General features: G+C 43.8%; 1 protein-coding gene across 7 annotated transcripts in view; it reads left to right on the top strand.

The window, feature by feature from the left end:
- LOC111149208 (LIM and calponin homology domains 1) overlaps window positions 1-27,696 on the top strand; it is a 103,630-nt gene that overhangs the window by 11,699 nt on the left and 64,235 nt on the right. For 6 of the 7 annotated variants that reach the window (XM_022506157.1, XM_022506154.1, XM_022506156.1 and 3 more), the window contains exons 1-3: window positions 3,730-3,753; window positions 4,134-4,329; window positions 9,529-9,781. In XM_022506157.1, coding sequence (XP_022361865.1) covers window positions 3,730-3,753; window positions 4,134-4,329; window positions 9,529-9,781 — 473 coding nt within the window. Of the gene's footprint in view, window positions 1-3,729; window positions 3,754-4,133; window positions 4,330-9,528; window positions 9,782-10,862; window positions 11,130-18,761; window positions 19,065-21,700; window positions 21,938-22,461; window positions 22,792-24,092; window positions 24,209-24,318; window positions 24,431-24,873; window positions 25,135-27,696 lie in introns of those variants that run through there. The other variant, XM_022506151.1, reaches the window with a different exon arrangement.

The following is a 27,696-nucleotide window of genomic DNA, read 5'->3' as shown; positions in this document are numbered from 1 at the left end:
GTGTACTCTGGCCCAGTGTGGGTCCTCATCCCAAACCAGTCTCTGCGACCAGGGGATATGGGTACCATGATCGGCCTATACACTACTGTCTCAGGAGGTGAGGGGTGTTGGCTAGAACAGGGGGGTAGAGAGGGGGGGTTGAGATGGGCAAGGACAGATCTCTGCCTAAAACAGCAACCAACGTCAGCTTCTCTTCCTTTAACCTGCCTTAGTTTTTCATAATACTTACCACCCAACTTTGTATTCATTTATCAGTTTTTCTGTTTATCTTTTGTCTTTCCTGCTAGAACTCAAGGTCTGTGAGGACAGGGTATTTATTGACTTTGCAGAATGTTGTGTCCCCAGCATTAGGACCGGGTCTGACACATAGAAGGTGCTCGGTAAATATCTGAGCAGTGAATACCTTCCCCAACCAGAGTGTGGCAGGTGCAGATGGGTCATCAGACTGGAAAAAAAGAACCCTCAAACACTCCAGAACAGGATTTAGCCACTTTATAAATCACACAGGAAGCAGAAAACATTGAGCGGTAACACAGAAGCCTGTTTCACAGTTTCTGTAACACAGTTTCTCAGATACTGTAAGTCACCCAGCAACCCTAGCTGGTTCTCATTATCTCTGACAAAGAGGGGTAAGAAAGAGACAGATGAGTGAAACAATCCAAAAACACCATAGATGTTGCCAGTTCTCACCACATTCATGAACACACGTTTACTACAACAACGAGCAGTTAGCACAATGGACAGATTTGGGTCTTGTCTCCTATCCCTAAAGTACTCCCTGTAGAAGGTGAAATGCTCCTGGGATCCTGGATAAAAAGCATCGATGACATAACTAGACCCCACCAAAGGAGAATTTAGACCACACTGGCCTTTGTGCTGGTTTATAGCTTTTGTTCTTCCCCCAAATCTTAACTTTGGGTGACTTAAGGGAATCCGGTCAAATTGCCCATCCAGCTGACGTCCCTGTCTTTACTTCTGGCTGAAGAACCAGCTTCTTGCCTCAGAAACCTGAGGTTCCAAGGGACAGGGTTGGCCAAGGGGGACCACGGGTGGCCTGTTTTTCACTTTTCAAACTAGCCATGCCTTTCGGCTTCCAGCTCTTGCTTGATCCACGGTTTTACTCTTGGCTTTCTACACAGTCGTGAGCAGAATGGCTTTTCTGTTTTTCTTTCCCATAACAAACTGTGAGAAAGCAGCTGAAGCTCCAAGAGACATGTTGACTTTTTCTTTCTGTCTGTTCTCTTGTGGGTTTGTAGTAAGGGTGGGGAAGACATTTGGGCCTCTGGAGGAGCATTTCTGATTATTATTATTTTCTTGAAAATCCAGTCTGTCACGTTGAGCCAAGCAGCTCCTAACATCGTGTTGTTTCTAGACATGACCAGTGGCCTTGCTCTGAGGGTCTGCCCTCCCTGATGGGAACCCGGGCCCAAGGTGTCTAGTTATGGGGTATAAATGGAGAGGGAGCTAGAAGAGGATCAGTGCATATGTAGTTTGTGTCCTTAACTACATTCATAAAATCTGTGTGATTTACATGTTGACATTCACATACCCAAACAAATACATGGAAATAGTTATAGTCCACAGATAACACTTTTTTTTCTAAAGATTTTATTTATTTGACAGAGAAAGATCGCAAGTAGGCAGAGAGGCAGGCAGAGAGAGAGGAGGGAGCAGGCTCCCCACTGAGCAGAGAGCCTGATGCGGGGCTCCATCCCAGGACCCTGAGATCATGACCTGAGCCGAAGGCAGAGGCTTAACCCACTGAGCCACCCAGGTGCCCCCCCCCCCCAGCTACCACTTTTTGAGCTCTTCTGCGTCAGGCATTCTTCTGAATGCTCTCTGTATGTTAACACGTTTAACCCTCCCAGCAGTCCTGCGAGATAGGTGGTGTTATTAGCTCCATTGAACAGATGAGAAAACTGAAATTAGGCGAGAAGACTGAAATAACTTGCCTGAGGTCTTATAGATGATGAGAGGAGGAGGCAAGACTTAAACCCAGTCGGTAGCGCTTCTAAGACCTGCCCTAAGTTCCTAACCTGCCCTAAGCTGCCTCTGTTTTGCAGTATTTATAGCTTGGTCAAGTAGGCATAAACAGCATTGAGGAAAGGGGCATGACACAGGTTAGCATCGTTCACTGAACAAGGAGGCAGTGAGTGTCCTGTAGTTGGAAGAGGTGATGCTGGCAATGGTGACTGTGACCACCCCAAAGATGATCAAACATTGGCAGGTTTTACCCTTTGGGATTTGGAGATGGAATCCTGTGTTAGAATCACAGTTTTGCTGCTTCCTGTGTGACCTCAGTCAAGTTACTTAACCTCTCTGATTCTTATTTTCCTCTTCTGAAAAAGGAGGGCGATGGTAACCACACCATGGTAGGGTTGTGAGGATTAAATACCCAGTGTAGCCCTAGACACATAGTAAGTATTCGACAAGAGTGACCTTCATGTTTTTTAGACATTTGGCCTATTCTTGGTGAATAAATAACCCATGATTATAACTTGCCTTTCCAAAGAAATTAAACACAAAACCATATCTAATTCAAATGTATACTTTTCAGTTACTTAGTGAGTTCTTCCTTTTGTAGCTACTCAGGCCTGGCTTTTTGTTCATGTCCCGGTTGACTTTTAACCTAAAAGTAAACAACCTTAATTTCCATAACTAGAATTTCTGCCTTGCAATGGAGGGTCCAGTAGGCTGCACTCACTCAGGCCATCTGACAACCTCTTCTTCCGGGGCCCTAATCAGGGCCTCTGTTGGAGGCTGCAGGGTGCTCCTCTCCATCCCGCTCTCCTGTCTCCCACTCCCTTCTCTCCAGGCAACCCCCCCCACTTCCGCACCATGTTCCTTGCAAATTACAGCCACCCAGCCCCTCCAAATGCCTCCTGCGGGGAGAGTGTGTCAGGGACACTGGGGAGAATGGAGAAAACCAGCACAGGCTCCAGTGGGCATATCATTCAGTTCAAGCAGTTTCCAAAATTGCTACCAGGGAGAGAATATCTGTTTATTTTTCCTCTCTACCGGGAATGTGGAGGGGACCTTCCAGAGTGTCCCAGGACGTCCGGGGGGTGACATTCCAGTCTTTGCTGATGAGAGCGTGCCCCTCTGCCAGCATCCTCTGCAGCCTGGCTTTTAAGCGACAGTCTGGAGGAGATTAAATTGAGGTTTATCTTTGAGTGACCGGAGTTATTTTTGTTTTCACCAGCCTGGACAATTGTAATGAATGCGACGACACTGGCGGGAACAAGGGTTTTATTATAATAGGAGGGTGAGGATGGCTTTGACTGACCTTTCTGCTGCTGGGGTTTCAGTGTTTTAGTATGTGCTGCTTGCGCTGGAAAGAATTTATAATCACAGGCTGTCAAAGACAGCCATTGTTCTCCCTGCTCCGAACATGTGGGTCAGCCGCGAGTGCTTCCAGCTCCCCCAGCACCAAGAGCTGGCCGGGAGCGAGAGCATGCCTGGATTCTTCTGAGGCATCAGGAAAAGCATTTTGCATATTTTTCATTGCCTTTTTTTTTTTTTTTTAAACTTTCTGCCTCGGAAAGACAGCTCCCTTTCAGAGCAGGAATTTCCCTCCAAGGTAGCAGGAGACGGACGTGTGGGGCTCCAGGCTTTACAGAACTGATTCCGCGGCAAAAACACATGCTGTGTGCACTGGCCAGCTAGCCTAACCAGGAGCAGTTGTGCGGCCGAAAACCAGGGGCTGGGTCCCAGAGCAGGCATGCGGTTATGGATTCCGAAAGACAGGTCAAGGCTAAGGTTTTGGTGTTTAGTTTGGGTTTTGTCGGCCACTGTGCTCCTGTGACTCCAAACTTGACGAGCTTTTATTCTTCGCTCCTTCTATTTTTTTTTTTTTTTAAACATAGTAGGCTGGGAGTTACTTGGATTTTTATTTTTATTTATTTATTATCTTTTGAAATATGCATGATCTTCTGTTTGGGAAAGTGGCAGCAGGAAGGGCGGAAGGATGAAATGCTGGCTTATAGATGATAATCTGTGCCATAATTTTTTCCATACCGACACCCCACGCGGGATCTTTGGAAGTCCACCCGGGAGCCCAATTTTCCTCGTATCGTAGGCTCTCCATCTGTTGCTCAAGTGTCTGTAATCCTTCTCGTTTTATTTCTGGACAGGAGACCGACGACATTGAGAGTCCTAAACGTAGTATCCGAGACAGTGGCTACATAGACTGCTGGGATTCTGAGCGCAGCGACTCCCTGTCTCCCCCTCGCCACGGCAGAGATGACTCCTTCGACAGCCTGGATTCCTTCGGCTCCCGTTCCCGGCAGACCCCTTCACCAGATGTAGTCCTCAGGGGAAGCAGCGATGGTAGGTTGCAGATGTCATGCACTGCCCATCTTAGATTGGAACATCCACCCCCGTGGACAGAAGACGGGCTCCATATCCACCTTGCTGGGACCCGGTAACTCTAAACTGGGAGGAGAGAAGTGTTTTTATTATTGTTTTTCGTGGTCCTTAGAATTTGGCTTGGCTGCACCAGCGGTTTGAGTATTGCCTCAGTGAGCCTCTCTTCCTTGGAAAATACGTTACATCATCTCTCCCTTGGTCTCAGTGAATCAAGATGCCGCTGGCCGTTAGCTCATGAAGTGTGCCGAAGGTTTATATGCTCTGGGTATGAGGAAGGGAAGCGTGTGAGTACCACAGGGCAGAAGTGAAAATGAAACAATTTCCAGCAAGCTGGAAATGCACTAGGCACACTTAGGAAGGTGCTGGAACTCCGGAAGCTTGAATTGGCAAGGTTTTGGCAATCTGTGCATTGCTTCTGATACCTGACCGTTGCCTGGAGCCGTGCGGGTGGCCCCCCCCACAGGGTACACAACCCAGACTGCCTGTTTGTTCTGAGTCTGGGTTTGAGTTAAATCCTGTGGATTTTGTCACCTATAAGGAATGATCATTTTTTCTTTAAAAATGTGTGGTCATGCAACCTGATGTAAATTTAATAAGTATTTTCCAGCTGCTTATGTCACTTAGCTTGTAGCTTTGTACTTTTAGGAAGGGAAAATGGCTTGGTTCTGCATATATAAACTTGCAGGAAGGCACTAAGGCTGGTGGGGTATTTTTTATTTGTTTCTATTTTTTTAATGCATTGCTTAATTGATGCTAATACTTCTAGAGACTTACAGCTTATCTCTGAGATGAAAATTCCCTTATATGGCTGAAAGATCCCTTTCAGCTGTAAAACTCTATCTAAAATACTTGAGTATTTAACTTGCCTAGGTCCTGAATTAATTACTTGACACCTAGCATCTCACTTAGCCCTTAGCCCAGAGTACCAACGAGGTACATAGTCCCCCCACCCCCACCCTGGCTGTGAGACATTCTTTATCTGTATTTTACAGATGAACCGTACAGAGGTTAAGTAATTGTCCTCAAGTTCCTAAGTGACAAATATCGCTGTCATTAAGTAGTATAACAATGTTAGCCTCAAGAAGTGTGAGTCCAAAACTTAAACTCTTAAACCTAATTTGCCCACAACTTTGTTTACCGAATAAATTTTTTAGATTCTGGAGTGACCTAACTAATGCTTTTTGTTCAGTACTTCAGCTTTCCAACAAATAGATTAGCCCCAGGGCCACATAGTATGTGACTCCAAAAGAATTCCATGGTGCATTGTGAGCTGCTTGAAAGACATTTCTAAGATTTTCTATGCCATCTTAAGTACCACCCACAGTATTAGAAGTTAAAATACCAAGTACATGACCTAACTGAGCTCTAACATAACCGAAAGGTAGATTTCCTTTCACAAAACATATCTGAACCTGACCATTTCATATTATTTTGATTGCTTTTTTAAAAAAAATTATTATTTTCTTCCTCTTGGTTTTGTAAGTGGTAACATAGATCCTATATTCTGTCACAGCTTCGAGGATTTAGAATTTATAATGAGCGACATCTTGAAGGGATTTGAGATGGTAATTACTAATATTGTACTAACGTGCTGAGGCACAGTTTCGTTTGCACCAATTAAGGTTGATAAGCTAGAGTCTTTTTATAAATATTTTTCCATGTAAAGAATAATAGGAAATCAAGCCTCACAGAACACTGTCCATTTTACCAAGCAGCCTAATACCTACAGGCTTATGATCTTGAAAACGAATCAAGACCTAATGAGATTTAAAACACACACACACACACACACACACACACTTTTAAAAATCTGCTTTAATAGTAGTATAATTTTATTCAAATAGATGTATTTTATTAGAATTTATGGTATATTTTTAATGATGTTAATCCATAAGGTTGCTACTTTCAAATTTAGAAGAACTTTTTTTTTTTAAGTCTTAAAAATTTATTTCCTAAGGACTCACAATCAACTAAGGAAAATCTTAGCAGGGGCGCCTGGGTGGCTCAGTGGGTTAAAGCCTCTGCCTTCGGCTCAGGTCATGGTCTCAGGGTCCTGGGATCGAGCCCCGCATTGGGCTCTCTGCTCGGCGGGGAGCCTGCATCCCCCTCTCTCTGCCTGCCTCTCTGTCTACTTGTGATCTCTGTCAAATAAATAAATAAATAAAAATCTTTAAAAAAAAAAAAGTCTTAGCATAAAATTCTCCAGTTACATATTGGGCCAATATTTTAATATTGTCGAGGCCCACTGACCCGTTCAGTGGGGACAGTCAAGAGCCACACTCATAAGAGGTTCCACGATTCTATGGGTTGCACCCGAGAGCGACCTGGGCAGGATGCTGTGTGGTTCCGCCAATCCGTCTTGCTACACAGGTGCCGGTTCTCCCCTCACCTCTCCTAGCGTCCTCCTAAAGCCACTTAATGGACTTCCCTGAAGAGGAAATACAAACCCTTTGACTCAGATGCTTTTAAAATTCAGAACACAGTTTAGAAATATGATATATTTTGTTAAATGAATATTCTTTTATAGAAAAGATGAGTTGAAGGAGAGAAAGAAGGAATGAGAGAAATTGAAGTGTTAGAGGAAGATGAGAAAGCCAAGGGCTAGGGGTGTAGATGGCCAAAATATGGGGAATAAAAGAAAGCTCCCTCCTAGTTCCTGGAAGGGAGAGAAATGTAGTCCCCAAAACGGTAGGCTCAGACTTTGATAAAGTAATGTCATCATCATGTGCTGTATTGTCATTTCCTTACTTTGGGTATCAATAGCGAAGCCACTGTAGTATATATCTGTGTTTTCGGGAAGAGGTCCAAGTCTTTGAAGTTCTGGCCTTCGAGAAGATTCCTAGTGTTTACCAAGGGTGTGGCACACCAGCGGCTTCTAAGTGCTTTGCGCCATCCCCTTGGATTCTCACAACGACCTGTGGTATTGTCTCCACGTGTCCAGTGAGGACCCTGAGGTACGGAGGGCTTAAATTTTGCAGAGCTACCCAGCTAGTAGGATGGAGCCAAAATTAGACCCTGGCCTCTAAGTCCAGAAAGCTTTCTTCTTTCAACTGAGTCACTCCACCTTGGGCATCTGCAAAGTAACTTTTCTTGAACTGTCTCTTGAAGGTATTTATCAAAGAGTCACTGTGGGAAGGAAGAGGGTGATCTGTGTATGTGTTAAACAGCCTATTTTGAGACTTTCACTAAGATAATTACAGATAATATATCTTTAGATACTGTACACAGAGAAGGTTCAAAGATGATAGGATTTTAGGCATTAGAAAATGGAGACAACTCTTGAATCTTTACTAAGCCCTCACAGTTAGTGGAAGAATTCTTTTCTTTCGTTCGTTTATTCGAGAAAGTGTAGCGCTTCCCCTAGTCAGGATGCTTTAAGAAATATCTCTTGGACATTTCTCCAAGAGAAGTGCCTCACAGAGGAAGGAGCTTTGGGCCGGGGTCTGGAGAATGGAAATCGGAAGTCCTGACCTACTGCATACCAGCCATTCTGCCTCTCTGAGTTTTGGTTTCCACCTCTGTAAAATGGGGATAATATCAAACCAGGAAACAAACCTGAGAGTCTGGCAAGGGAAGGTAGCATTAGCATTTGTTTATAAAGCATCTCACGGGGGGCCTCTACACATTTCACTGGGACACTGAGACAGATGGATACCCTTGATGCAAGACTCAGGGTGGGAAGGTGCTAAACCAGGAATCAAAACCCAGCAAGTACCGAAATGGTCAAAACTTCAGAAGGGAGGCTAAATGCAAGTGCCATGAATAATTCATAACTGCATGTTTCCTCCACAACAATGAGCAACTTGTTTATGGTCAATGCTTTGAACTTGTAAAGTCTTTTAAAAGCCATTAAATCATTTGATCTCCAGGGCAGATCATTTCATTCCAATTTTTACAGAAGAGGACGGGCAAGAGTGATAAAACCGGCCTCAGAGCCCACAGCTTGCTAGGGACAGATCGCTCTCCTTAATTAAGAGTTTCCAACCCACTCTCCTGTGGCGGCTTCTGTAATGGTAGTGCTTGTTTTAATGACGGCTTCACTCTCATAGGTCTTACCAGTCAAGTGAGATGAGACACAGGAAACAGGGATACAATACAATATAATTATTGGGGCTTTTGTCCCCCAAACTGGTTGGGCAACATTGAATTCTTTTGCGTTGCCTGAAACGCTCTTGAAGCCAAACCAATTCATTTATTCATTGGATGATTTGAGGACATCCACTGGTTGCGAAGATGCTGTGATCAATGCTATAAATAATACAAGATCGAAAGGGTAGCATGCCCCAAGAAAAGAATAAACTGGGCCTTGGGGTTCATGGGAAGAAAAGATGGCTTCCAGCTATGGGTACCAGGAAGAGCTCTGATGTAAAGGAATATTCATTTATTAAAATCAAACCACGTCCTGAAAGGCAAACCCTTGGTCTGATTTCAATCTGCCACTTTTCTGAATTCCTATTCTTCTTATCTGTCTTGGCTCCTTGAAGATAACTGCCATTCTTCAGGTGTTTCATAGACTGGCTAAAGGTACCTCCAAGGGGCGCCTGGGTGGCTCAGTGGGTTAAGCCTCTGCGTTCCGCTCAGGTCAAGATCTCAGGGTCTGGGGTTAAGTACCACATTGGGCTCTCTGCTCAGCAGGGAGCCTGCTCCCCGCCCCCACCAACACCTGCTGCCTACTTGTCATCTCTGTCAAATAAATAAATAAAATCTTTTAAAAAAAGGTACCTTCCAGACAAAATGTCATCTTATGACATTTCCTTTATAAAAAAGAAGCCTTTATAATTCTTATTTGTGAATATCTAGCACAGCATAAGACACGCCACGACAGGTGCTCAGTAAAAACTCCATCAGTTGATTTATGTCTTTTCTTTCAAGATTCGAAGAATCTTAGCAGCCTCTCGTTCTGCTGCAAATGTGTTGTGAGTCATAATTCTCAGACACAATTAGGCTTACCTCTATTTTTTCAACTGGATTTTTTCCCCCCTGATTTGAGCTCAGAGCTTTTCCCAGAATGGACTAATTTAAGATTTGTTAAGTGAGTCATTTAAGGAAGGGATCTCAGAACCCACAGATCTACCACATCCCTAATACATCCTGACTGGCTATCAGGAACTTTTCTGTGAGCGCCGCACACGTTCTCAGCACCCATCCTCTCTTCCCTAGGGAGAGGAAGTGACTCTGAACCCGACTTGCCCCACCGGAAGCTGCCGGATGTGAAGAAGGATGACATGTCTGCGAGGCGGACTTCCCATGGTGAGCCGAAATCAGCAGTGCCTTTTAACCAGTACCTCCCGAACAAAAGCAATCAGACGGCCTACGTCCCCGCTCCTCTGAGGAAGAAGAAAGCAGAGCGAGAGGAAAATCGGAAGAGCTGGAATACTGCCACCTCCCCCCTCGGTGGGGAGAGGCCCTTCAGGTAAGGCCTGAGCTAGGCTGCCCCCAGTCCTGGCTTGAGCACTAGCAGTAAAGGGACAAGAGCACCCTCACACCATTGAGCTTGGATAACCATTCCAGAACTTTTGATGTAAGATTGCAAATGGTGGGAGGTAGGATGGTTCTTTGGAGAGAGACTGTGATGATGGAATCTAAGCTTCGTGAAGGCATCGAGAACGGTGCCTGCCACACAGTAGGTACTCAACAGATCCTTGTCGAACGAGCACGTTTTTGAAACCGGTTCTAGTGAGAGGACAGGGAGAGCAGATCTGTCATCCATGTCTTTCTGAGGAGACTGCCTGACTCCCGCTCCTGTTACATTTGGTGCAGAAAGCCGTATCTTTCTGCAAGACAATTTTTTCTTAAATCTAGATACATGATTATTTAGATACAAGCTCAAGTATGGATGGGCTGCATGAGACGTGCTTCAGAATCACATGGAGAGAAACTCCTAGTAAATGAAAGATACATTGAGCTGCTCGTCTCTTTGGAGAAGCAAGCAGGGATTTCCCCTAAACTCTGATTATGTCTTTATATTTATGCATTCATTCAGTCAGCAGGTTTTTATTCAACACCTACTACATGCTAGGCGCTGTCTTTTAGGCACCAGGGACCCAGTAGTAAATAGAGTCCCTGCCTTCAAGAACCTTGGAGTCCAGTAAAAGAAACTTACCATGTAGTCTAACCCTTTGAGCAAAACCACGCCAATCACTGCATGCTTATTTCTAATCACCTACCTGTATTATCTATGAATTTCATCAAATAGACACTTTATTAAAAGTTTTGATGATTCAATAAATCATGACTTTTATCTTTCCAGCAGAAAAGGCTTTTGCCTTCCAATATCAGCTTTGAAAGAGCTCCTACTGTTGAGATTATAATGCGTTGTATTTATTAACAAATTAATAGCAGCATTTGACTTTCTTCACATTACCAGGATTGTACTGCATGCTATGACTTATTTTTTAAGTGAAAAGTAATATCAGAATGACCAGGAGATGACATATGGCTTGCTCCCCGGCCCAGGCTTTTAGTTTGGTAAACCATCTTGTCCAACTCACTAGCTATCCTGAAACAATAGAGGAAGAGGGAAGTGAAGTGGGGTCTCCTTGTGAAGAGGACCCAGTCGGCCCAGTGGATCCTGGTGGGAAGCCTTCCGATGGTGGGTTAGAATTATCCACGGGCAGTGGTCAGGAGCAGCCTTCTCCAGAGGGGGCTGTGGGTGCCCCAGCTCCCAAGTCTGAAGGAAAAGATGCTGTTGAAATCCAAAAGCGCAGAAGGCTAGAACAAGCTGGAATCAAGGTCATGCCCGCGGCACAGCGCTTTGCCAGGTTAGCTCTGTAGGCCGAAGGTTGGCCTGGCTGCCCTTGTGCATGCCTGGGATTTGGAATCCGTCTGGCTTGCTGGAGTTAACGTCCTGTTTCCTACTTCCTGCTTTCCCCTCTGCAGCTCTCTTACCCCCTCCTCAAGCAAATAGAAGTAGCTGTGAGTGTTTGCCCCCGGGGGCATGTCTCCGCCAAGAACTTGGTTATTCTAAATGGAGGCAAAGAGTGAGCTTCTTGCTGCTTGATTAGACTGTTAGGATTAGTAGTTAGTCATTTGTGGGCCACGGGATTTACCTAGCAATAACATTTTATTTTTCAATTGTTTGCGGCTTGTTAATTTTCATGCTACTCCTAAATGGCTCTTACCTTACTTGACACATCATTGGAAAATAGTTCCTTTGAAATGGGGAGCACTCTCTTTAGAAAGAGTGGTTGGGCATGAAGCACTGGGTGGAGTGCATAAACAATGAATTCTAGAACACTGAAAAGAAATAAAATAAAATGAAATGAAAAAAAAGAAAGAAGAGTGGTTGGCTTACAAAAACCCACTTACTTTGTCCCAAGGGAGGGGTAAGATTGCACTTACTTGACTCCTTTCCTAAGGCATGTTGACTCAAAAAACAAAGAATGGAGTAATTCCTCCTCTTAATTTTAACAAAGACACCAGCATCCATCTGGATGATTTCATATTACATGTGTGATGGAAATCTTCAGCAGTCCAGGTCACAGAAATCTACAGTTCTACAAGTTCAGGGAGTATTTTGAGAAGCTGGTTAATTTTTCTCACATAATAACCACAAAGATCCTAACAAATCATAATGAGACCAAAATTTATTTGACAAATCAAAATTCGTAACAGTTTGGACAATTGAAATTCCTTTGCCATCTGCTGTTCCATTTAATTGGAAAAGGTGGGTGACATACCCATTTTCAAGAAGAGTAAACCAAGGATCAGTGAGAGTAAGTGACTTGCTGGTCTGAGAGCCTAGTTACCGCCCACTTGGTGGCCAGATCCAAATGTTCTGACCACAGTACCACATCTGCCTCCCACACATTTAACAGAACATTTCCCATTTCTCTGTACAATTCCAAATGTGGTTAGTGCTATATGGTCTAGTTCTTAAACTGGAAGTTCAGCCTTGACTTATATGGATTTAATCCCAGAGTAGCTTTGTATTGATTGAAAACAAAAAACAACCAAGGGAATAGTTCTTTCCTGTCTGTGGTATCTCACAGATAAGTGTATCTATCCTAAACATATATGTGCTTCTAGAAAACTCTACCATAAAGTTGTGCTTGTGTTCCAAGCAGATCTCTGGTTTTCTGAGATAATGGAGAGTAATGTAGATCATAAAAAACAAAATCAAATCCAGATATTCTATAAAATTTTGGTACAAAGACCTTATCAGACACATATTTTTTCAACATCATCTTAGCATTACTTGTATCAGAGAAAAGGCTCGATGCTAAGAATACAAAAATGAATAGTATCCCCTTACCATATATCATTTTTCAAACTTTCCCTTCTGTCTTCAAATCTAGGGCCCAGTAGGAGTAGGTAATATAGGTAAAAGTATGAATTTTTAAAAAAAATTTTTAATCTTAATATCTTTGACATAGGCCTTCATTTGTGTCACGTCTGAGAAGTCTTTAAGCTAAAATTTACCAAAGACACCATGATCCTTATTTTCTTTTTCTGTTTATCATTTTCAAAAATTACTACTCCACTTGGTTAAAATGAATCTCATTTTTAAAAACTGATTTTTCTATAATTACCAATCTGAATATTATAATATGTGTATTGGTTGTTTGGGTTTCTTCTTCCATATCCTATACTACCTTTTCCCATTTTAAAAATTTTCGTTTTATTGTGATAAGAACACTTAGCATGAGATCTCCCCTCTGAACAAATCTTGAATTGTTCCAGAGTTTTGTTAACTCTCAATACGATGTTGTACAGTAGAGCTCTAGAATTTATTCATCCTGCCTAACTGAAACTTTATGCCCACTGATCAGAACTCCCCATTTCCTCCTCCCTCAGCCCCTGGCAACCGCCATTCTACTCTTCGACGCTATGCATTTGACTCTTAGATATGACGTGTAAGAGGAATTGTGCAGCCTTTTTCCTTCTGTGACTAGCTTATTTCACTAGCACAATGTCCTCAAGGTTCATCTATATTATCACATAGTGCAGAGTTTTCTTCTTTTAAAAGACCGAACGATATTCCATTATATGTAAATGTCACATTTCCTTCCATTCATCCATCAATGGACATTTAGATTGTTTTTACACCTTGGCTATTGTGCATAGTATGGCAATAAACATGGGAGTGCTACTCTCTCTTATGGGTCCTGACTTCTAAAGTTTTGGATAAATAGCCAGAAGTGGGATTGCCAGATCATATGATAGATATATTTTTAATTTTTCAAGGAATCTCTATATCATCTTTAGAGTATCCAAAAGAGCAACAGGAGATGAGTGGGGAACCTCATGAAGCTAAGTCAGCACATGCAGGAGTCATGGTGACGGAGAGAAAAGAAGAGATTGGACAAGACTGGAAATTCCGTGGGTGTCTGTGGCAGTAACTGCGAGGTTTATTTTGTAATGAAATATTGAAATCTTTTATGATAGTTTCCATTCTGTGCACAAACCTAGAATCATGGTTAGTTTACAAATGTCATTCTGATGGATGAATATTATATTTATGTGGTACTCTTTACTCCTGTCCATGTTGCCTGTTATCTGGCTCCATTGTTTACATATTTCTTCCAAGTCAGCTACATTAAGCAAAAATTCCCAGGTCTCTTAATATCATCACACCTGAGATCTTCTGGCTTAAAAACTGGGTTCAGGAAAATTGTGCATATTCCCAAACAAGGTCCCCAACAGCAATGTGACACAGCTGCTCCAAACACCCAGAATTCTTTTGTTGGCAGATTGTTCAGCTGCTAGCTCTCTCTTACAGGGTTTTTACATCCTGTGTCACTAGGCTTGCCTGTCTGTGTCCCTGTCACTTACTTTCTGCAGTCTTCCTCAGAGTGGAGAGTCATGCTAAGTTTATCCTGCTTTTCATGTGGCAGAAAGTAGCTTAACTGGAATGAAACACATAAAGATGAAAAGGCTTCTTGGTATCTGGAAACTAAGAATATAAAATATGTAAATATGCTGATGTCTCTTGAAACATTTAACCGCCATCTTCTGTCTTTGCCATCCAGATGGATTCTGACTACCACATCTTTGAACCCAGCAAGAGGCCCAGCATATATTTTGTGGCCCATTTCTTAGCTGGAAAAATCTGTTTGAAGAGATAGGTAATAATGTCAAGTCGTAGGCAAGGAGGAGGTACACAGACAGAGAACAAGGCTTTATTTCTATAGACTGTTTTCTTGTTGTTTTTGTCCCAAGTACTCTCAAATACCTCCTTGTATATAAAAAGGAGCAAGAGTGCATGGCATTCTATTTTTGTGTAACTTTCGAAGCCCAGAAGTCCCAAGCTTCCTGTCAAACCATATATTAGGAGGTATCTTAGCATCAAGGGACAGAAAGTAGGACTTCTTAAGAAATGTGTGGAGTTTAATATGCATTAGAGTCACCATTGAAGTAAGGAGTATATAAACTCCTTTTGCTTCTATTTTAGTTGATGATTAAGTTAGCTTAATTACCCCAAAATATGAGACTCTGCCAAAAAAGCTAAGATTTCTGTTTTTAAGAGGATAAAATGGGAACCAAGATTCACTTCCCCTGAATTAAAATGCCATGGAGATTTGAGTTCTCTTACTTGGTGTTTCCCATTGGAGAAGTTTTTTTTTTTTAACTGAATTTTTTTTTAACTGAATTATAGGCTTCACGTGATTGTACTTCTTTTCTAATTGTTTTCATATGTCTCAGCACTCAGTCTTTTCTGCTGGTCTGTGGATCTTCTCAACCACATAGTAATTAATTACAGAGGGAAAAAAAAAAAAACCCTCCCAGGAACAATAGACATTTTCGAAATCTTTAGAGGAAAGAGTTGATGCAGTTAAGTGCTAGCCACGTCCTCTACACCCTACTCAGCAGATGCTTGTTTCCCTGGTTGTTGTTGAACAGATCCTTGGGGATCAGGAGCAGACACACACATCGCTGGCAGGGGCCTCTGTGATTCTAGTTGTGGCCGCACTCTTTGGGCACAGGGTGAGCCGGGAAGTTTCTGGTATTGCCCCTGACATTCCCAGGAGAGCCCAGTTTCTTTCAGTAGAACAGCCTTGCCGCCAGTCTGGGTTGGCTGCTTGTGTGGTACCAAGGGAAAAGGGGTGAAGGAAAATGCTGGTTCTTCCTTCAGTTCAATCACTATCTCATTCACTTTGAAACCTATAAGTTTGAACCAAGAGCTTTTTCTCTCCCGCCCCCTCACCTGCTTCGAGCCCATAACCTGTCCTACCAAGATAGCTTCACTTGTTTGAGATGAAGCCGGACACGGTTACGAGGCTGGAGGCAAGGCTGGGCATTTCTCGTCTTGCACTGAACTGTATTCCTTCTGAGCGGCGAGCCGTGCCCAGCCGAGCAGCCTCTCCTTCCCAAAGTGACTCACCTGTGAATGGCTTGAAAAAAAATCAAAGCGTCAAACCTCCCGCATGAATATCAAGCCAGGGAACCTGAGTCTGCCCCTGAAATTCACTTCATTTACCTACATTCAGATGACTGGAACTAGAAGCCTCAGTGTTCTCCTTTACTCGGCAGACATGAGAATTCCTATCTCACAGCGTCGTTGTGGTGGTTAGTGTATCTGAAATATACCAGGTGCTCAAAGAGTCAGAATTGTTGAAAACCCGAGTAGGACATACTGAAGCTTTACAACAGACTGCCCTTCAGGTTCCTCAGGGAAAGAGAAAAACACATTTACAAAAGGCTACTGAAGAATTTCAGTAACTAGACACCTGTGAACACAATCCTACATATCTTCTTTATACACAGTATGCATTACTGCGAGGCCAAAAGTATGAGTTCAGATTTTGTGTTATTATCTCCCCCCAACCCCCGAGTCTGGCTGGAAACTCTGAAATCACAGGATTCAAGCAAGTAGCGGAAAATCAGTCATTGTGGCCGTTTTTCTTTTCAAGTGGGCAGGGAGTGGCTTTCCGTGGCCAGTGATACAGAAAGCTTTCTTTACCACCCCCCCCCTTTTTTTTTTAAAGTCCACACATCTAAATTGAGATCACTTGAAACAAGTGCTGCTATGCTGGGCATTTAGCCTAAAAAGAAGCACCCCAGGGAATTTGTAGCCGGGCTTGGGCTCCTGTGATCCAGAGAACACCAGATTCTCTCTGCTCAAATTGGCATCACAAATTGGCATGGCCATTTGCATAAATGCATATGTTTTATTCTAAAGAAGTCTGCCTGAGTTGGGGGGAGATGGTAACCCATGACCCCTGGCCAAAAAAATGAAAAGAGTGCTGCTTTTGAATGTAAGAGGTTCAAGCTAGGGGTCTACTCCCCCCTGAACTTGGAGTCAGATCAGCTGAGATGAGATAATGAGTTTGAAAGCACTTTGTAAACTGTAAAGTGCTGTGTGAGCATTGTGAGGTATGATGAGTTAGCATTCTGCTATCATTAATCCTAGCAAAATGTGGCTGCCTGTGACCAGCAATGCAAATCACAACTCCAATCTAAGCACAACTCACAGATCTCTTTATTTAGTAAGCAAAATACTTCTCTTTCTCTTACTTCCATAGTCATGATAATGCCTTATTTTTTATATCATGTTCTGCTTTCAATACCATTCCTGGCCAGGTCTTTTGTTTAACACCCAGTATAGTGGTTACAAACAGAACCTCTGGAGCCAGACAACCTGGGTTTGAATTTTAACTTAAGCACTGGCATTTTGACCTTGGGCAAATTTCTGAACCTAGAACCTAGTTTCTACTCTCTTAAAATAGTGATGCTAATAACACATTGCAGGGTTGGTGTTAGGTTTAAACGAACTAACACTTAGAAAGAAGTCTAGCCAATAGTGCAGCCTCAGTAAGTTAGCCACTTTCTTTATCATCAACATTGTGCTTTTTAAATAATGCCTTTCTGAAGACATGAATTCAATGGCCTGTGACTTCCATTGGCCATTCTTTATGGCCCTAGTCAACCAACACCAGTTGGTACTTGCCAGATGCATTGGCTAAGGAGCAAGGAAGGAGCATGACCACTGTCCAGGAGGGGACAGGCAGGACACTGGGAGTCAGGGCAAGATTTTGTATTTTAAGAAATAAATTTATTCGGGGAGCAAAGCACTGCCAACCGCTTCCAAATTCTGTGTTTTAAATTTTTAGTGAGGACAGTGGCAGCAGTGAAAAGAAGGAATTTGCTGCTCATGATTAGAGATGATTTGATTTTCCAAAAAATCAGATAGAGTAAGGTCCTGCTGTCGTCTTAAGACATAGTGCCCTCAGGAGCAGTACGGAGCAGAGCAGCGGAGAACAGGCAGCCTCCCTGATCAGGGTTCATAGTCTCAGTGTTCAGTTTACTCCTAGCTAATTCCTCCTTCTCATTTCTGACATGAGTTGTCCTTTGAGGATGAGGAATTTACTCTTGACTCCCTCTTAGAGATTGGATACAAAGTAGGTAAGCATTAGGAGTCAAGATATTTATTTACTTATCTTTTTGAAATGAGAAGATAATAAATGATTTTTTTAAAAGTTTTAACGTTTTATTATTACTCAGAATAATAATGACCTAGAAGCAAGGCTGAGCCTATGAGCAGGGGAAGAAGACTTTGTGGGAATTCCAGATGCACACAGTTCGACCCTATTCCTATCCCACGTGCCTCCAACGAAAACAAAAAAACAAAACTGAGTGGAAAGTCCTATAGTCCACCATTAAACCGCATTCAGGAATTTAAAAGTTTGAGGTCTTCAACATCTCTTTGAAAATGGGAATAGCGCAAAGTAGTAATTTTTTAGCCATTTTGGCAAAATGTTTTACCACAATTGACTTGACATCTAGCATATGATGAAGAAGAGCTGAGAGGTGGACAGTCATTGGGGTAGAAGAATTTACTAGAAGAAGACAGAGCTGCTCATGGGAGGGTGCAGGGCAAGAGAAGCATTTATGCCCCGGGTCCGTCCTGTTTCAGGTCCAAATGCTTCAGGTGAGCTCAGCTCTGCAGAAAGACCTTCCTCACACTTCGCAACTGGGTACATAGTCTAGGTTTGCTGTCATACAGCTGCACGCATTAGCTCTCCCCCAGATCAGTTTCTTGGTGGCTCAAATTGTTGCCCTACCACTCAGAAACAAACAAACAAACTGTTGGGTGCATTGCTAATATGCTAAAGGAAAAAGAACAACCAAAAGCTTTCTACTCTTCCCAATGTCTCGACAAGAGTTCGGATTGTCCCTCTCAGAGCCATTTAGGATCCTGCATTGCTGGTGCTGATGGGGTCCTGTCCATTAAATGACTTTTTAGCATTGCTAGTCGCTGGCTAAAACCAAGGTTTTAAAACCCACCCTAACTACGCTACAACTCTGGACTAAAAGAGCGAACAGATGTCATCTAGACTAACGATGTTGAGAAGACCTTCCACTAACAACACAGTTGTGTGTCTGGAGATGGGGATTTAAAAAAGCATTTGGTCTGATCACATGGAGAGTTCTATTTAATTTTGCTCCATCAGTCACAAGCCATTAAATAATGAGAAAGAAGCTGTTCATGACATTATCCTTCGCAAAGAAAACCCTTTCCTGACCCACCAATGTGGCAAAGATTCAGAGTCAGAAGAGGAAGTTGCGCGTCGGCGGCCCGATCTTGAGAAAGATGACTTTGCTGCAAGGAGAGTGAGGATGAACCAGACCAAGCCAGCGGTGCCATTGAACCAACTCCTCTATGGGCCTTACCGAAAAAAAGAGGCAGAGAAATCAGAGAGCGACGAACAGCTCTCAAAGGAAATTTCAGAAAAGAAAAGTCTAGAATATAAAAGGTGTGCACTGTGTGTGTGTTCGTGTGGGTGAGAGGGGGAGCATAATTAAGTGAAGGGGACTTGTGCCATAGGCCCCCATTCCTTTCTTTCCTTTCCCTGTTATAAATAATCGGTAGTGGTGGTTTATTTTGAAATGGCACTCCAGATAGCCAGTCTCCCTAAATGCAGTGGCAGACAGTCGTGCAAAATGGGGCTGAATTCATCAAATAAACTTTGAGTTCTAGTAGATACATCACCACAAATGGTTGGCATTATTGGTACAGGCAGACGTCTACCAGTGCCTATCAGGGGTGGCCACCATCCAAGGCTGGTCCAGTCCACTCGCAGGAAACGGAAAATACAGTCACTTGTAGCTGTAGCCTGTTCTCTCTTATTAATTCCTTTTAGATTTTGGGAGAAGAAAAAAATTAGGCTTGCTCTCTTTCTATATACCAACAAAATCACTTAGAATTTAATGATGGATAGGTCTCATTAAAACACACACACACACAACCAGGGTTCATGCCTGGCTCAGTCAATTGAGCATCTGACTCCTGATCTCAAGTCTTGATCTCAAGGTCATGAGTTTGAGCCCTGCATTGGCTCCACGCTGGGCTTGGAGCCAAAAACAAAAAACTTCTCAAAAATATAATACACTTCTGTTTGTTCTGTTATAGAAATTGTTTTTGGATGAGTTTCCCTCTCCTAACCTTTTTCCCATCCTCTTAATTTGAGAAAGGAAAACTGTAGCGAAATGGGTTTTGGCCAGTGATTCTTATCCTAGGAGGGATATGATGGCGTTGAAGGTGGCAGCTTGCTAAATTTCATCACACAGAGTTGATCATTCTTGTATTTTCTCCTTATACCAAAATCAGAGATTTGCATCGTCCAATTGCCATCTCTTTGCCCCTAATGTAATGGGGTTTGTAAATTCTTTTGAACGAAGAATATAAATGTCTTAACTGTGTTTTGCACAATTGTTGCTGTTGTTCTGCGAAGCACCAGGTACAAAATGCATGGATATAGAATAGGGGTTAGAGCATAGAAGCCTAGCGTGATTTTTTTATAGGACACACTCTAGCTTCGGGAGTCTCTCACTCTGTCATGCCTTGTAACAAACCATTCTAGGAGGGCCTTGTAGGAGGGAATCTGTTGTTGTGCATTAAACAGATTTCTGGACAATTCACTAGCATCAAGGCACAAGGATGGGAATCAGCAACTTGAGTTAGGAAAAGGAGTTGCTTTTGCATCTCCCTTTTTCCCTTTCTCCTGCGTGCAATTTTTTTTTAAGATTTTATTTATTTATTTGACAGACAGAGATCACAAGTAGGCAGAGAGGCAGGCAGAGAGAGAGGTAGGGAAGCAGGCTCCCCGCTGAGCAGAGAGCCCAGGACCCTGGGATCATGACCCGAGCCGAAGGCAGAGGCTTTAACTCACTGAGCCATCCAGGCGCCCCATCCTGCATGCAATTTTAATTCCCAGTATTTCCAGCCTCGTTTGTCTGTTGTCACCTGACTCTGTTTGGGGACATGGTTCTGAGTCTCAGATGGCCCATGACCTCTCTAGGGAGCATCAAAGAACGGTTGAAAGAAGAGAAGGCCCCGAGTGGCTCCTGCCTCTGCCCTTCCTTTATCCCCTTTCCCAAACTGAAAGTAAACAGAAAATTCTGTAGCCCTCCTAACTTGTAGAGGGTCTGCAAAGACACCACATCCTCTAGGTAATGAGAGAATACCTCTTGGTTTTCTAGCTTGGATGATATCTTTTTTAAAAACAAATATCCCTCTCTATGTGGATGTTTGAGATTTTCTCTCTTGGGAAGCACATTTCATTAGAAATTGACTTTTAATGCCATTGAATGTTTATGCACGGATTTAAATGACAGAATTGTGAGCATTAAGCCACCCAACTTCCACTTCTTGGGAGAACAGGTGAAAATACCAGCTTTAACATCAGTGAAGGTGACTAGTTTTTAACGTAAGAAACAAATGAGTATTGACTCTCTAGGTCCAGGTGAAGAGGATACACTCTGTGTACTCTTCAAGTTTACATTATTAGTCAGACCTAACCAGTGCTGTCCGGAAGCAGAGACTGATTTCGAAGGTCGAAACTTTCTGTTTGGAATTGACTTAGATGTACTTCCTGGCACTTGTGAGTTTATGGTTGAGATATTTAATATGTGAACAGCGTTCCAGCTATCTCCCAACTAATCCTAGAATTTGGATCATGCCGAGCTCATTACTGACATTTTACTGGTTCGGTAAAAGACATTCCAAGAGGGCTCAGGGATTCAATCAGAGAACTTGAATTCATTATAGTAACTTGAATAGTGTGGGAATTGGGCATCATTACTGTCAAACCGAAATCTCATTACCATTCTTAGCAGTCTTTCAGCGAGCCCTGGCTTCTCTTCCTAAACCAAACTAGAGATTATCATCTGGTGGAAAAAACTCCATCTCATTGCAGTGTCGAAAGGGTAGCGTAGGCACAAAGAATCAAGGCTCCCAGTGATCCTGAATTTTTTGAGAAAGGGAAAGGTGCCTTCATCATTTTCTTCTGTCCTTAGCCTCTGGAATTCCTTGCTTGACATTCTGTTTGTCTGCTCCCCTGCCTTGAACCTGATTTTTCCGATGATGTGGGGGCCTGGATAAAACTAACAGGAACCAGGGCCAAGAAGTGAAGTCAGTGGTGGGCTGTATTCCTCGGACTCAGGAGAGCAAACAGGCAGAAGAGGGAGTGAGGAAGGTGCCAGATCTTTACAGGGATGACCTGGCTCAGCGGAGAATTCAGGGCCTCCTCGGCCCTCACCAAGAGGCTCCAAGATTTGTCACAGTCTCCAATATCACCGAAGCGGACTTGGAGACGTGGGAGAGACTGAAAGTGTCAGGAAAGACAAGGTGTGTCATGCTTTTCCTGAATTTTCCCCTGCAAGCGGTTTCGTTAAACTTTGAAGGAATCAAATGCTTATCCTTCTATCATTTTTTTACTCTCATGGCTGGAGAAAAAAATACCTCCTAAAACATAGTGTATTCTGTATGAGTTGAAAATTATTAATACCGAAAGTGACGAGTCACTGGATAGAAAACATTCTCTTTAATTGAACCAACTACTGTGAAAGGTAATTTCGATAGGCTTGTTTACGTGATTTTTAACCCATTTTCGTTATTTCTCCATACATAAGATTTTCTTACGCCATCATTGATGATGTTAGAAGTGATATTTTGAGCACCATAGAAGCTTAAAGCCTTATTTACCAGGCAAGACTATGACCGTTCCTTCCTTTGATGAATGGAAAAGCAATTCTGCTCTAACCATATTAGTATTTTTATAAATCTGGTATTCCAAAGGGGGGTGGAGGGAAGCTCTTAGTAATTTGCACTTGCCTAAGAAATCTTTGGAACTCATTTCTGGTTCTGACTAGGGATGGAGATGTTGAGCCCATCTGTGCCCCTGAGCCTTCACCAGAAATTAAAGCAGAAACTGCCATTCGTGATGATTTTGCCAGCCGCAAAGCGAGGGCCTATAAGAAAGCTTCCAGCCCTCAGCAAAAGTTTGTGCACTTTGGACCCGTGACAGAGATAGATCAGCAGAAATGGAAGCGGCTCAGCATCGGCCGGGCTGGGCCTAGGGAGGACGTGGAAGGAGTCCTCAGTCGTGGCAGCAAGACCGAAACTAACTCTGTCTCCCCTTCCTCCGCGGCCACGTCCAGTTTAGGAAAAGACCAAACGCTTACTGCACAGCATGACCACAGGTATTTTCCTCCATCCGTGTCCAAGCCCTGCCTGGGAGCTGCTGCTGCTTTGCAAGGGTCTGTCGAAGCACCTCTCAGAAACCTCCGGCGATCCCATAGTTGGAACGGGCTCTTGGGCTGGTTGGCAGAGGAGCAACGTCTGCAGGTCGCCCTGGGGAGGAGCACGTGTGTGAAAGTTAATGGCAGGCGTCCATTTCGATTCCGTTGTCCCCAGAATCACCGCCGGGGAATGCCAGTAATCTTGGCCAAGGACCCTTTTCCCCTCGGCAGCATTCAGCCCTGTTTTATTAGTTGGAAATGCTGAAATGAACTCGACGGAATGTTTTAATGATACCCTAGCGTTTCTTCTAGAGATATGTTGATAGAATTCAGTTTTATCTACAACCTCCGTCTTTTCCTATCTCAGGGAGGGAGCAAAAAATAGTTACTAATATCATTCGTTCAAATTTGGACATTGAAGTGAAAAAAGAAAGTAAAGGTCTCTTCCCTCCCCTACTTTAAAAAAAAAAAGGTATGATGAATTGTGAATGGAAAAAGACTCCTCTCTTGGGGTTCCTATGAGTCAAGAGTTTCCTTGGCTGAATCGCCCTCCGAATGTGTGAGGGATCACCTGGGAGAAGCCCGTGCAGGCCTGTCAGCCGTTCCCCTCCTCACTGGAGGCCTTCCAGCTTTGAATTCCCAGGTCCTCTCCTGGGGGTTCAGTTCTGTGGGCTGGTCTCTCCTCCAGGAAGCAGGTATGGGCGGTTTATAAGCCACTGGACTGTCCTGGGAACCTCCATTCCACCTGTGTGTTGGGAGCGAAGTAACGCTCTCCATGGCGAGGAGAAATGCTCAAGTTGTCCTCCTCTGTGCTCTGTCCTTGAAATCCAAAGACAACAGTGAATGGTCCATGATGCACAGACGGGTGTCTTTCATCTAGTTATGGCCAACAGCATGGAGGATAGCAGACTGTAGATAGAAATGATCTGCGCACACCAGATATACAGTTGGTGTTTCAGAGGCTGATGGGGATCTGGGGTGGGGGTCAGGAGGTAGTAAGAAATGCATTGTTGAGTGCTTGACTACTGAGGGGGCCATCACTCAGCCCCGTGGGGGGACAGGCTCTTGCCAGCCCTTCTTTGGCTTTCCACAGGTGCTGCGCTCGCTTTCTCCGTCTGAGTATGTCATCCCTGCTAACCAGCTTCCAGAATGAGAGCAGTCGAACTCTTCTTAATCTCTCAGTCTCAACAACGTTCGTTGTGTCCTTTCATAATTCTTTTTCCTCTTCTCTCTTGCTACCAATGCTGCTTGATTGTCAACAGAATAGTGAATTCTGGCGTAGGGGACTGTTGCAAAAGGGTGTCGTGGCTGGGTCCCATACTGGAGACCCAGGAGGAGCACGTCTGCGGTTTGAGCGAGCGCCCAGGAGTGGAGGAAGGTGAGGAGCGACGTTCCCTCCCTTCCCCGGGAGGTGCAGGATGACAGGTGGGGTCAAGGCCTTGGGTGTGAATTCTTCCCTAGCAGTAAAGTTGTCCTCTCTGGCTTCAGCGACGTGCAGACAGCTGCCGCAGGATGGCAAGGAAGAGAAGGAAGGAGTTGCTCAAAGTGATTCTGAGATGCCGCCAAAGGCTGAGCCATCAGAGGAGAGCGGCCAGCCACTGTGAGCACTTGCCTGCCTTCCAGGGTGTGCTGCCTCTGCTGTGTGTGGCTGTTGTGTTCCCAGAAAACAGCTTCGAGCCACAGTATGCCCTTGATGACTGACGTGGTGTAGAGTTCAGTCACTTAGAAGAATGCACCCAGCCCAGGTTCAGAGTCCTGCTCTCAGTGCCCTCCCTGGGTAGAGATGGGAGCCTTTGCATGTGGTTGGGTGCTGGCCAGATTTCATTCTCGGGAATCCTGAAAAACCGGAAAGGGAAACCCGTTCCGGTGTAAGTACCCGTTGCATGATGGAGGCCCACAGTGTTAGTACTCGGTTGCTCTGTGTGCTGCTGCCTCCATGGACGTTGGCTTCTTCTGTCTTGGGTTGATGCCATTGGGGGATGCTACTGAAAACATCTTTAGCAATAAGTGGCCTTTGACTGGCTGGACTGAATATTGCCCTAGTGTGTGTCCCCTGGCCTCTGAATGCAAGACCTCGGGGACAGAAGAGAGCTCAGAGAGGATGACAGCTCCTGCCTGGAGCAGCAGCAGACCGAAAGGCCCAGGAAAGTTGTATGACTCACAAAAAGATGACATGATGGTCAGAAGAACCGGGATGTGTCTTAGACGCGTGGGAGCCAACGTAAACCAGTTCCTTCCAGTTCCATTTGCAAAGCGGCAGGATGTGGAGGAATCTGCCGGGGGTCCACCGTTGAAGGATAAGAGGTCAGAAGATTTTCCTAAGCCTTTGTGGTTTTGTTTTTCTGGTCTGAGCCTTCGTAGATGCTTTGAGTATGTTATTAACGCGTTATGATACCTCAGCGCCACTTACCTGCGATTGCTTGCAGAAATGGAATGATAAAAATTGGCCAAGAATTTTTTTTTTCCTTTTTTGCTTATAAGCAGGTATGGAAAGAAGATGCATTTGTGAATTTTCTGGTTCAACAAATTTTTTTTTCTGACTCATCTTGTGGGCCCCCTAAATGGGTAACTCTTATTTCTTCCTAGCTCATATAGGAGCCCTCAGGTAAAGGATTTGAACTTCTTTCTGAGCTACTTGATTTCACTTTGATTCCAGGAACATCTTCAGGTCCAAAGAAGACGTATACCACTTACCAATTTGTAATTCCATTTCATTACGACATTAGCAAACACTCAGGGCTTTCTAGAAGTAAGATTTCTATTCCATGCTGTGACTTGATTTAAAAGAGCAAATAAGGAGGGGTGTCTGGGTGGCTCAGTGGGTTAAGTGTCTGCCTTGGGCTCAAGTCATAAGCCTGGGGGCCTGGAACGGAGCCACAGGTTGGGCTCCCGGCTCACTGAGGAGCCTGCTTCTCCCTCTCCTCCCCGCTCATGTGTTCTCTCTCACTATCTCTGTCTCTCTCTCTCTCTCTCAAATTTAAAAAAAAAAAAAAAAATCTTAAAAAAAAAAAGAACAAGTAAGGAAATAATCTGAAGTTTGTAGTTAAAAGTCCTAAATGTTGAAGCCTCTGTTGCCACTTAATGAGAGTGGTACATTTTTGTTAAAAGTAGGGTCTGCCAGATCTAAGTGGAATAAAAGTGAGAGGTGTTGGGCATAATGGCAGGATCCACTAGAAAACAGGAAGCAGTGGGGTTCCGGTTCATGAAGGACCCTAAAAGTAGCGAGTCAGAGGCTAGGATGGGAAGCAGGGAAAACCTTAAGTGACACCCAAATTTTCAAATGAAGATCCCGTCTATCTTTGGGACCTGGATTTAATCTGTGCTGTGTAAGCCTACGAATGCTCCTAGCACTGTCGCAGAACCTTGTTGTAACGTTGGTTTCAGGAGGCGGGGGTACTTTTCGAGCTGTGTTTTTGTTGTTTTATATAGTACAGAGTGCTCTGTAGCCCTTTCAAAGGGTGGCTGCTCCCTCTAGCTCACCTTCTGGAAATTCACAGGTAGGGCCATGGACAGAGAAATCAGTGAGCAGATCCCACATGGATCCCGGCTGGTCAGGGCCTGTCAGGGCTGGTTCGAGACAGAGGGACTGACTGATCGGCCCCGTCCACCACCCTCACTCGCTTTCCAGATGCCCTGACACTGCATGGCCCCAGTGTCTTGGGCTGCTGTAAAGCAAGTGAGCACGAAAGGGAAGAAGGAAGTGGGGCCCGTGGCTGCCTACCCTTTCCGGGTGTTTTCCCATTGACTTATTCCTCGCACGACCTTTGAGAGGAAGAATTTTCATCTGCATTTTGCAATTGGGAATGGAGGCCCATGTCCACACAGCCGGTAATTACAGATCCAATATTCAGACCCAGCCCTACCTGAGCTGAAGGCCCTGGTCCCCCTCCAGCACGTGGCCTGCACCGGTTACTAGAGGAAACAGTGGCAGTCTGATGAATTCCCTGTCACTTGTAACTGTCCCTCTGTGATTCGGAGAAAGTCCTTTTTAGATCCAAATGGGAATGAATGGCTAGTTTGAGCAGGAGATGTGGTCCCACGTGCTACGTGTCCCAGTTGCGTGACTGAGGGGGCATACGCCTTGGGAGTTCATGTTTCTTTTCCACAACTATCTATTGAGTAACTACTATGTGTAAAACACAGGGCTGGGTGTTCGGGGATAATTTTAAAGAGCAAGAGACACATTTTTTTCCCTCTCACTTCAAAAGAAGCAGTGCCAGTTCACAATATGGAGGTATAGAATCAGCTAATTACTGATCCCAAAATGCTTGATTAGTGCCAAAAGTTACATACATGAAATAGATGCACAGAATATTCTCTTTATCTTTCTAAATATCCTTACCCTCAGAATTGAACTTTATTCATTGCCTTTTCATTTCCTTTTTTTTTTTTTTTTTCTTTCTGGTAGGATACTTATACCAACTGTGATTTGTCTGGCCAATTTTATACCTATTGACTCACCTACTTTGTATTATTTTTTAAAATCTCTTTATTAGTGATTTTTTTTTAAAACTTCCCTTTACTTTTCAGTTTCCCATAGAACAGAGGAGAAACTCACTTGAAGCCCAGGCTCGAATTATCTTCTCCTTAACTGCAAAGACAGTTCTGCTTAAATGGATGCCCTCTTAAATCTAATGAATTAGGAGGTGATTCCTGAAATCCGTGAGTGTGTAGTAAAAGGGTAAATGAACATTATCTTCAGAGACTAAGCTGTGCTTTTCTCTTCAATTTCCAGATCATCCAGTAAGTGCTCAATAAATACTTAATGGAGGACCTCATCTGGTCGCTGTTCAGGGAACCCAGAAAAGAGCTCCTTGCCCTCATGGCGCTTCCACTTTAGCGTGAATCTACATTTGTTGGCAGAGA

The sequence above is a fragment of the Enhydra lutris genome, unplaced genomic scaffold, assembly GCF_002288905.1.
Source record: "Enhydra lutris kenyoni isolate GAN:26980312 unplaced genomic scaffold, ASM228890v2 scaffoldscaffold21, whole genome shotgun sequence".
In the NCBI taxonomy this organism is placed as follows: Eukaryota; Metazoa; Chordata; class Mammalia; order Carnivora; family Mustelidae; genus Enhydra; species Enhydra lutris.
The sequence above is the reverse complement of the archived record's forward strand: the minus strand, read 5'-3'. Positions and strand labels throughout refer to the sequence as shown.